The sequence below is a fragment of the Trichechus manatus genome, unplaced genomic scaffold (genome assembly GCF_000243295.1).
Source record: "Trichechus manatus latirostris isolate Lorelei unplaced genomic scaffold, TriManLat1.0 scaffold00134, whole genome shotgun sequence".
Classification (NCBI taxonomy): Eukaryota; Metazoa; Chordata; class Mammalia; order Sirenia; family Trichechidae; genus Trichechus; species Trichechus manatus.
In genome coordinates, this window is record NW_004444070.1 from 5,978,343 (window position 1) to 5,989,129 (window position 10,787).

General features: G+C 50.6%; 1 protein-coding gene across 1 annotated transcript in view; it reads right to left on the bottom strand.

Annotated features, from left to right (window-relative positions):
• The window catches only part of XG (Xg glycoprotein (Xg blood group)), a 56,774-nt gene extending 46,502 nt beyond the window's left edge, over positions 1 to 10,272 (bottom strand). Inside the window, exon 1 of the mRNA XM_023739482.1 lies at positions 10,209 to 10,272. Within this exon, the coding sequence (XP_023595250.1) occupies positions 10,209 to 10,272 (64 nt within the window). The remainder of the gene's footprint in view (positions 1 to 10,208) is intronic.
• Between the last annotated feature and the right edge of the window lie 515 nt (positions 10,273 to 10,787).

The window sequence follows — 10,787 nt, forward strand, 5'->3', positions numbered from 1 at the left end:
GCGCATCGTCGGTGTGTGTCCGCATCGTCGGGGTATGTGTGCGCATCGTCGGTGTGTGTGCGCGCATCGTCGGTGTGTGTGCGCGCATCGTCGGTGTGTGTGTGCACATCGTCGGTGTGTGTGCGTCCCTAGCTGTGGCTGTCGTGTTCATCTCGTGCAGGATCTCCTTCCTTCCCGCGGACCCTCTACCTGAGCACCATGACGTCCTTTTGTAGCAACTGCTCTTTCCTGTGCATTCTGAGCACCTTCCAGCCCAAGGGGCTCATCGTCCACCACTCTATCAGACACTATTCTGTTAGGATCCATCATGTTTTCAGAAGGAGTTTGCCAGGCCTTTCTTCCTAGTCCGTCATAGTCGGGAAGCTCCTCTGGAACCTGTCCACCATGGGTGACCCTGCTGATTTTGAAAAACAGTAGTCCCCGTGGTTCTCGTTAGCTGCTCAACTCAAGTTGGCTCCAAATCATGCCAACACAGTAAAACATGGCCGGGTCCTGCTCCATCTTCACGATCGTTGCTATGCTCGAGCCCATTGTTGTGGCCTTGCGTATTGTGAGCGCCTTCCAACCCAGGGGGGCTCATCTTCCAGCTCCACATCAGATGCTATTCTGTTGTGCTCCATCGAGTCTTCATTGGCTGATTTTCAGAAGTAGATTGTCAGGCCTTTCTTCCTAGTCTGTCTTAGTCTGGAAGCTCTGCTGAAACTTGTCCACTAGGGCTAACCCTGCCGGTATTTTGAAACACCCGTGGCTTAGCTTCCAGCATCATAACAAAGAGAGCAAACGACAAGCACCAAAATGAGAAGAAAAGTTTTTTTAAAAAAAAAAACAATCCAAAAAGGTATTTATCTAATTTTTAAAGATCACTTTCTTCGGGGGTAAAAGTACCATTTTGTATTTTTTTTTAAAATCGTGAGGATCATTTGCTCAGTGGCCACTAGTGAAAGCCTTCTGAACTCTCTAGTGGGGTTTGCTTTGCAGAAGAAGCCAAATCATTTACACAGTGACCTTCTGCTCTTGGTCAGTAAAACACCAGTTGTTGTTGAGTCAGTTCTGACTCATGATGCCCCCACGTGTGCCAGAGTGAAACTGCACTCCATAGGGTTTTCAACAGCTGATTTTTCGGAAATAGGTCTCCAGGCCTTTCTTCCGAGGCACCTCTGGGTGGACTCGAACCTCCAACCTTCCTGTTAACAGCTGAACGTGTCTACCGTTGACACCATCCGGAACTCCTCTGATTTGACAATTTCTAGAACAGCTGCGTTGTCACAAAGCAGCCCTTCAAGGGTGCCATGGATGACGGTAAGAAAATCAGAGCAGAAAAAGGTTGTAACGGTACCAGCATTCGCAAACGCAACAAACAAGAAGAGCCATTTCTGCACGTGCTGCTGTGCGGGTCTGGGTGATGCTGAGAGGCAGCGGGATGTCACGGCACGCCTCGGAATCATCCACAGTCTACCTTCCCGGCAAGAAGACGAAGCCCAGGGACACCTGAACCAGCCCTGAAATCCCAGGGTCACCTTTGCTTCAGTTTCCAGGCACAGAAGCACAGTGCTGCAAGCTTGGAGCCTCCGTCTCGACCCCAGGTCTGGGGCTTTCGGGTTGTCGGGGGCACCTAGTTAAGGAGCGACCGTGCAACCCCGACCAGCAAGTGAGGAAAGTCCCCGTCATTTTAATGTTCTCATTGCACATTGGCAGCGGTGGCTCAGGGGTAGAATCCTCGCCTTCCATGCTAGGAGACCCGGGTTCGATGCCCGGCGAGTGCACCTCATGCGCAGCCACCTCCTGCCTGTCATGGAGGCTTGCGTGTTGCTGTGATGCTGAGCAGGTTTCCGCGGGGCTTCCAGACTAAGATGGACTAGGAAGAAAGGCCTGGGGATCTACTTCCAAAACTCAGCCCATGAAAACCCTATGGATTGCAACAGTCTGATCTGGGACGGATCACAGAGATGGCCCGGCACGGCGTGCGTGGGGTCGCCATGAGTCGGAGCCCACTCAACGGCGGCTAGCAACCACGATAATAATACTGCTATAAATTATTAACAACAGAGCGGAAGACCGTGGCGTTTGGCCTGGACATGCTGGCGACACACCATTGAACAGGGGCGATCGCCCCCCATGCCAATGAGACGGCTGGACGCTCGGGCACCCTTCTCAAAGGTCGTCGCTGCCCCAGCACTGCCGGGCCGTCACCCAGACACTTCTGTGTTTTGTTTTGTCGTTGAGAACACACACAGCGACGGCACACACAGCAATTCAACAACTTCTATCCCTACAACTCAGGGACACGGATGACATGCTTCCGGTTGTGGAAACTTTCTCCCCCTCCTGTCCTGAGTTGTTCCTCCCCCACTAACATAAACTCCCATACACATAGATCTGAAAAAAGCACAGTGCTCAAGGCAGACACTCTTTACTAAACCACAGTTTGGTTTGAAGAAGACTTCAGGGGATAGTTTGGGTTGAAGGTTTAAAGATGATCTCAGGGCAAACGTTTAGGAGGATCCAGATGCTTCTCACAACGCAGGTTTCCAGGCTCTGGAAGGCTCCCGGCTGGTGGTGCTCCCTGCACACCCAGGTCTGCAAACCACCCCGGAATTGCCAGACGGGTTCAGCTGCCCCAATGATCGGAGGGTTGACAGCAAACACGTTAAAGGACTCGTTTGTGGCTCCATTTCCACACCCGTCAATTTGTTAGATCAAAGGATGATTGGAAGGGACGTGATGAGGCGGAATCCAGGGAGGCTCCACGGGGAGGATGGGTGAGGCCGCATGGGGCGGAGTTGCGCAGTGCCGTGAGCAATTATCCCTATCACAATCGCTCACCAGTCAACCACAAACCACCCGGGAGACAGAAATACAGAGAGAGAAACAAAGAAGTTGTGCAGAAGGTGGGGCAGAGCACCTGAGACAATTTTATTCATGGGGAAGGGCTCAGGAATATTGTGTACTCCTGTTAAAACTGTTCACTTAATTTTTCTTGTTTCTGGTCTGTGCATGGAAAAAGAGCTCACGGCTCTATACAAATGCACGCAAATGTCGAGTGATGTCCCAGGAGACAGGCAAGAGAGAGCGGGCCAAATAAAAAAAGCTAATCCCATTGTCCTCAAGTCGACTCTGACTCACAGTCCCCCCACCCCGTGTGACGGAGAACTGCCCCATGGGGTCTCCTAGGCTGTCATCTTTCCAGGAACAGATTGCCGGGTCTTTCTCCTGAGGATGGCTGGTAGATTCCAACCACCAACCTTTTAGTGAGCCGCCGAGTGCTTAACCGTTGCATCACCGGGGCTCCTGAGGGAGCAGAAGCCAGTTTAAATGAGGGACTGTGGTTATTGGCTGCCATGGAGCTGGCCCCGACTCACGCTGACCCCGTGCACAACAGAACAAAATGCTGCCTGGTCCTGCACCATCCCCATGATCAGTTGTGGGCCGGACCATTGTGATCCATTGGGTTTTCATGGGCTGATTTTCATAAGTAGATCGCCAGGCCTTTCTTCCTAGTCTGTCTTAGTCTGGAAGCTCCACGGAAACCTGTTCAACGTCATAGACAGACAGGCAGCTATCTAGGTAGATAGACAGATAGATACATACATACGGTTTAGTTTTAGTTGTGGTTGTTGGCAGTTGCTGTTGAATCAGCTCCAACTCATGGCAACACGATGCACAACAGAACAAAACTTTGCCCAGTTGTGCCCATCTTCACCACCGTCGATGTGTTAGAGTCCGCTGTTGAGGCCACTGCGTATTCTGAGTGCCTTCCACCCTAGGAGGCTCATCTTCTAGCACTATATCAGACAACGTTTTGTTGGGCTCCATTGGGTTTTCATTGGCTAATTCAGAAGTAGATGGCCAGGCCTTTCTTCCTAGTCTGTCTTAGTCTGGAAGCTCCACTGAAACCTGCTCAGCATCACAGCAACACGCAAGCCTCCACTGACAGACGGGTGGTGGCTGTACATGAGGTGCACTGGCCAGGGATCGAATCCCGGGTCTCCCTCACAGGAGCTGAGAATTTTACCACCGAGCCATCAGTGCCTCAAATTGGGGATAAATCTTGTTTTCTTTTTTTTTCTCAATGAACCCAGCAAGACAAGGGAAAGGATTTCCGTTTCTGGTTCTTCATCTCGAAGGCCTGATTCTGCCTCCAGCTCCCTCGATCCCACTTAGGTTTAAGAGTGAATACTAATTAAATACCTGAAGATCACAGCTGCTAAACTGCAAACCCCCTTCCGTTAGGAAGATGCCCGCGGTGGGTGCAAGAGTTCTTCCCTGGACTATGGTCTAAAGGTTTGTGGTTTGAACTCACTCAGTGGTGCTGTGGAAGAAAGGCCTGGCAATCTGCTTTCCTAAAGATTACAGCAAAGAAAACCCTATACATGAGTAGTATTTGGGGTCTTAAAAGCCTGTTAGCAGCCGACTAAGATATATCTACTGGTCCTATCCCATCTGGAGCAAAGGAGAATGAAGAAAATCAAAGACATGAGGGAAACATTAGTCCAAAGGGCTAATGGCCGAAACTACCACGGCCTCCACCAGCCTGAGCCCGGAAGAACTAGATGGTGCCCAGCTACCACTGACCACTATGACAGGGATCACAATAGAGGGTTCTGGACGGAGCGGGAGAAAAATGTAGAACAAAATTCAAATTCACAAAAAAAAAAACCAGACTTACTGGTCTGACAGAGACTGGAGGAACCCCAAGGCTAAGTCAGAACTGAAGCCACTCCCAAACTCCACCTTTCAGACAAAGATTAGACAGGCCTATGAAACAAACAACACCACATACAAAGAATGTGCTTTGTGGTTTAATCATGTATATGAGGCTCAATGGGCAACATCTGCCCTAAAGCAAAGACGAGAAGGCAGGAAGGGACAGGAAAACTGGACGGATGGACACGGGGAACCCGGGGTGGAAAGGAGGAGAGTGTTGATACTTGTCGGGGTTTGCAACCAATGTCACAAAACACTGTGTGTATTAATCGTTGAATGAGAAACTCCTTTGCTCTGTAAACTTTCACCTAAAGCACAATAAAAAATAAAATTAATGCTAAAGAAAAAAAAAAAAAAGACAACCCATGGGGCACGGTTGTACTGTGTAACACATGAGGTCCTTGTGATGGAATTGATTCTAGGGCAACGGGTTTGATATATTTTTATTTGTTAAGAATATAAGCATATTATTATTATTACCTTATTTTATATGAATAATTCATAATTATAATTTAAACCAGCCAGTGGCTGTCAGAGTAGAACTGTGCTCCGCAGGGTTTTCAATGTCTGATTTTTCAGAAGTAGATCACCAGGGCTTTCTTCCAAAGCACCTCTCTGAGTGGACTCAAATCTACTACCTTTCAGTTAGCAGCTGAGCGCATTAACTGTTTGCACCATCCAGGGACTCCTGAACCCACTGCCCTCTTTGGCTCAATGAATGAGCCCAGGGTTTGAGACAGGCTCTTGAATAAGGCCGTGGCTAGCCTGTTAGAGCTTGGAGGGATGGTGTCATTGGGGTAGTTACCATGAAGTCAGCCTTAAAAAAAAAAAATTGCCATCAGGTCAATTCTGACTCATAGCAACCCATGTGAGTCAGAGCAGAGCTGTGCTCTGTGGGACTTTTGGGAAGTAGATCGCCAGCTCTTTCTTCCGAAGTGCTGCTGGGTGGACTTGAACCTCCAGCCTTTCGGTTAGCAGCTGAGCACGGTCACCGTTTGTAGCACCCAGGGGCTCCATAATAACCATTTACACTCTGTGAATCATAACAACGATCTGTTTTCTTTCTTTCTTTCTTTTTTAGTGCGCTTTAGGTGAAAGTTTACAGCTCAAGTTAATTTCTCATACAAAAATTTATACACAGATTGCTTGGTGACGTTAGGTGCAGCAACGCTGTTTCTCTGGGGCTCTTGAACAAGCGGTTGCGTCGGCCTCGCTGAGTGTTTTCAGGACCCTGTGACCTTGCGCAGTCCCTCAGATGGTGATGGTTGTCTGTAGGGGAGTGGGCTGTCTGTGCCTTTAGCTGCTTAGCCAGGACTTGGACACATGTGACCATTTATTGGCACATTTATTTGCACGTGATTTACACACCTCTCTGCACATGTTGACCCAGAGGCCAATGAGCCAGCTTCAGGTTCCCCCACGCCCTTTCCCAACCCTCCCCCCGGTGTGAGGGAGGGGCTGCTTGCCAAAGGGGACCCCTCTGACGTCCCCAGGGCCACGCTTGGTCCACAGCAGGAGGCGCGCGGAGGTCATTACACAGAGAATGAAAGCCGCGTGAGTTACGCAACTTCCCGCAAATGCCATCCACCTTCGGGAACTCACATCCCTGTCCGTGCAGGGCAGTTAAAGCCCCCGCCTGGGGCTGCCGTCAGATCAGCTGCAGGGCGTGGGCTGGGGTACACTTCTGGAGCCCGCCACCTGGGTCTGAGTCCTGCTCTGCGCTTTACCGGCCCCGAGACCCTGGGCAAACGATCGAACCTCTCGGAGCCTCAGTTTGCCCGTCTGCAAAATGGGTTCAACTGTGGCATCCACTCCATAAGGCAGTGGAAATGTTAAGTAAGTTAATACACAGACGGGCTCTGCCTTTAGGAAGTACTGCTATTATTAAATTAAAGCCATCGGCTGCTAACCAAAAGGTCAGCGGTTCCAAAGGACCAGCAGCTCCTCGGGAGAGAGATGTGGCAGTCTGCTTCCGTACAGATTTATAGGCTTGGAAAGCCTATGGGGTCGCTATGAGTCAGAATTGACTGGACTGCAGCGGGTTTTGTTTTTTTGTGGGAAATTACTATTATCAAAAGAACTCAGCATGGACAAGGAGCTCCTGGGAGCTCCTTGACTACTAATATAAAGATTGGTGGTTCAAACCCACCCAGAGGCACCTGGGAAGAAAGGCCTGGCAGTCTGCTTCCAAAAGGTCACGGCATTGAAAACCCTACCGAGGACAGTCCTGCTGTGACACGCGTGGCGTTGTCAGGAGTCAGAATCAGCTCCAGGACAGCTGGGTTTTGTTGTTGTTTTTTGAATTTACTCCTAGGAGTCCCTGGGCTTACAAACAGTGAACATACTCAGCTGCTAACCGAAAGGTTGCAGAGTCAAGTCCACCCAGACGCACCTTGGAAGAAAGGCCTGGTGATCTCCTTTAGATAAACCAGCCATTGGAAACCCTATGGAGCACAGTTCTACTCTGACACACGCGGGGTCGCCCGGAGTCAGAGCCGACTCCGCCGCAGCTAACAACAGCACCTGCAGGAAGGTAAGGAACACCCGCCGACTGCAGCTCCTCCGCGATTTTCTCCTGAGGGATGTTGTTAGGTGAACAGCAAGCTTCCTAGGGATTTACAATGGATGGAATGGCTCGCTGAAAGGGTTTGGCATCCAGTTATCCATATCAGAAAGCCAAACCCACCGCCGTGGAGTCGGTTCCAACTGGGGGCAGATTAACCAGTCGGCAAGGTGTACAGGTTTACAGTCGGCAGGGTACGTGGGGGTTTACAGTCTGCAAGGCGTGCAGGTTCGCAGTTGGCAAGGCCTGCGCGGGTTCGCAGTAGGCGAGGCACTCACGGGCTCACCTGTGTTTGCTTACCAATTTGTAGCGCACCATTTCACATGGGTTTGTGGTGAAAAACAGGTGAAATGGTGCACTACAGATTAGCAAGTAAGCACAAGTAAGCTCATGCTTACCTTGCTTATTGGGTAATCCGCCCCTGATTCTGACTCATAGCGATCCCATAGGACAGAGTAGAATTGCCCTCATAGGGTTCCCGAGGCCGTAAATCTTTACAGAAGCAGAGGGCCACTTGTTTCTCCAGCAGGGCGGCTGGTGGTTTCAAACCGCTGACCTTTCGGTTAGCAGCCGAGCGCTTTAAGCACTGCACCACAGAGACCTTTGGTTATCCATAAATGACTGAATATGCTATACACAGTAGAGACTAGGTTGAAGGAGAGAATAGGGTTAACACACTCCCTAGGAAGTCCCTGGGTAAATACAAACGATTAAGTGCTCAGCTGCTAACTGAAAAATTGGCGGTTCAAGTCTACCCAGAGGTGCCTTGGAAGAAAGACCTGGCGATCTACGTCTGAAAAATCAGCCTTTGAAAACCTTACGGAGCACAGTTCTACTCGGTCACACATGGGGGCACCATGAGGCAGGGTCCGCTGGATGGCAACTGGTTTGGTTTTTTGGTACCTTAACTCAGAAGACCCTGGGTGCTGCAAACGGTGAACACAATCGGCTGTTAACAGAAACGTTGAAGGTTTGAGTCCACCCAGAGGAACCTGGGAAGAAAGGCCTGGCGATCTCCTTCCAAAAAATCAGCTAGTGAAAAGCCTGCGGAGCACAGTTCTACTCTGACACATGTGAGGCCGCTGTGAGTCGGACTCAACGGCAACTGGTTTTGGTAGGGTCGCGAATGGCAGCAACACTGAACTGGAAATGTGTTCCTGGGGCCCCGTGGTTGCCACCGAGCGTCCCCACGTGAAATCACAGCCTTGCCATCTGGTTCTCGACTCAGCCCTTGTGTAAACCAAAAGACAAACATCTTCCCACACACAGAATCGACCGAGCGTGCCTCGCAGCATGGTCTACGAAAGACGGAAAGTCCGCACAGTACGATACAGAGACATAAAGACGACCCGGCTTAATAAAAGGGTGTCGCGGAAGAAACTGGGTCCTGGGCACAGCAATCTCTTGCGACATCCCGTCGGCCCCCAGGCAACCAACTGCTTCTTTAATGACACCACGCCCCCAAACAGGGTAAACAGGAAATGCGTGAGATCTCCAACTCCTAAAACACAGTGCTGTTCCTTCCTAAACTTCACTTGGACATTTTAATCCCAGGAATCAAAGCAGGACGCGGGAGCTGTTCAAATCCTACATTTCAGGGATTCGTGATGACAGCTCCTTAACAAGGTGTCCCCAACAGTCCAAAAACCCCAATCTTGAAAGATTAGTCCAAAGAACTAATGGACCACAACTACCAGCCTCCACCTGTCTGAGTCCAACACAACTAGATGGTTCCCGGCTACCACCACCGACTGCTCTGACAGGGATCACAACAGAGGGTCCCGGACAGAGCTGGAGAAAAATGTAGAACAAAATTCTAACTCACAAAAAAAAAGACCAGACTTACTGGCCTGACAGAGAGACTGGAGAAACCCCGAGAGTATGGACCCACAACACCCTTTTAGCTCAGTAATGCAATCACTTTCAGGGTTCATGCTTCAGTAAAAGATTAGACAGCCCCATGAAACAAAACGAGACTAAAGGGGCACACCAGCCCAGGGGCAAGGACGAGAAGGCAGGAGGGGACAGCAAAGCTGGTTATAGGGAACCCAAAGTGGAGAAGGGAGAGTGTTGACATGTCATGGGGTTGGTAACCAATGTTACAAAACAATATGTGTGCTAATTTCTTAATGAGAAGCTAGTTTGTTCTGTAAACCTTCATCTAAAGTACAATAATAATAATCCAATCCTGGAGTCCAGACAGAGCTTCCAAGCTCATATTAAAGTCTCTTTTTTTGGGGGGTGGGGGGAGGAGTGTCCCTTTTTATTGTGTAAAGATACAGAGGACACAGCACTTGCCCATTCAACACCTTTCACAATTACAACAATGCTGTGCCATGATCGCCAACACCCAGAACCAAGTTTTCCACCGCCGAACACAAGACCTCAGCGCTCCCTAAAGGACATGTTGAAGCCTTTGGCGTGCAAACAGCCCAGATGGTTTTCATTTGCAAAAGCCAAAGGACGATGTTGATGCAAAGGTTTAAAAACCCCAACACACGCTGCCCTCCCATTGTCCCCAAGAGCCCACAAGCCATCCGATAAGAAATAGTTGCATGTCAACAGTATTTTTGCCCTCCGAAAGTGGGCCGAACTAAATATTTTCAATCAGTGGCAAGTCACTGAAATCTCTCAGGTGGCCGCTGGTGCCGAAGCGTCCGAGTGAAACAGGCCAGTTTTTCAACACGTGAGATGCTGTGGTTTCAGGTGAAAACCGGAGAACACCGTTCGTATTTCTGAATGCCAGCTCCAACTCCCAGGCGCAAAATCAGCCCCCGGCCCTTCTTCTCCTTCCCCAACCAATGTTTCCAATCTCCTTTCTGACCCACTCTGCAAATCGTAACCCTCACTTAGCAGAACCTCGTCTGGAAGTGTCTGTAGAAGCCCCAGAGGGAGGCCCACACCCACGCCCCCAGGTCTCCCTCAGCAAGCAGGCTCCTACCTCGTCCCGTGTGGATTAGAACACCCAGCAGCAGGAACCACGGGACTCCCCGCAGGCTCGCCATGCTTTGATGGGGGATGACACACGGGCGCAGATACCCCAGCACAGCGCCCCACCCTGCTCCTGGGGACTACTGGTCACCCAGCTTGGAAGGGAGGGGACGGGTGTCTTCAAGTGGAAAGTATTAAGCAAACAACCATCCCTTTGCCAAACCCCAAATGGGCCGACTCCCGGATCCCAGGCTCCACAGCCAAAGACGGGAGGGACAAGTGCTTGCATGCCTATGAAGGAGGCTATCGAAGCCGCACCCTCCAATTGGCATGTTGGGGAGGCATGATGGGGAGGCAGAGACTGTCCCCCAATCACCGATGAGGAGCCTGGGTATCTGAAAGCGGCCACACCCCCTCCTCTGCTCCCTGGGGTGTGTGCGGTGCTCCCGTTCAAAGGCATGGGCGCTGCCTGAACCCAGACGCAGCTGCACCCCACGGCATGGCGGCCATCATAGGGTAAGACAAAGTGCCGGGCAATGCCAACGTTAGCACAGGGACCTGGGTTGTAACTCTTGGCTCCCTGGACGGT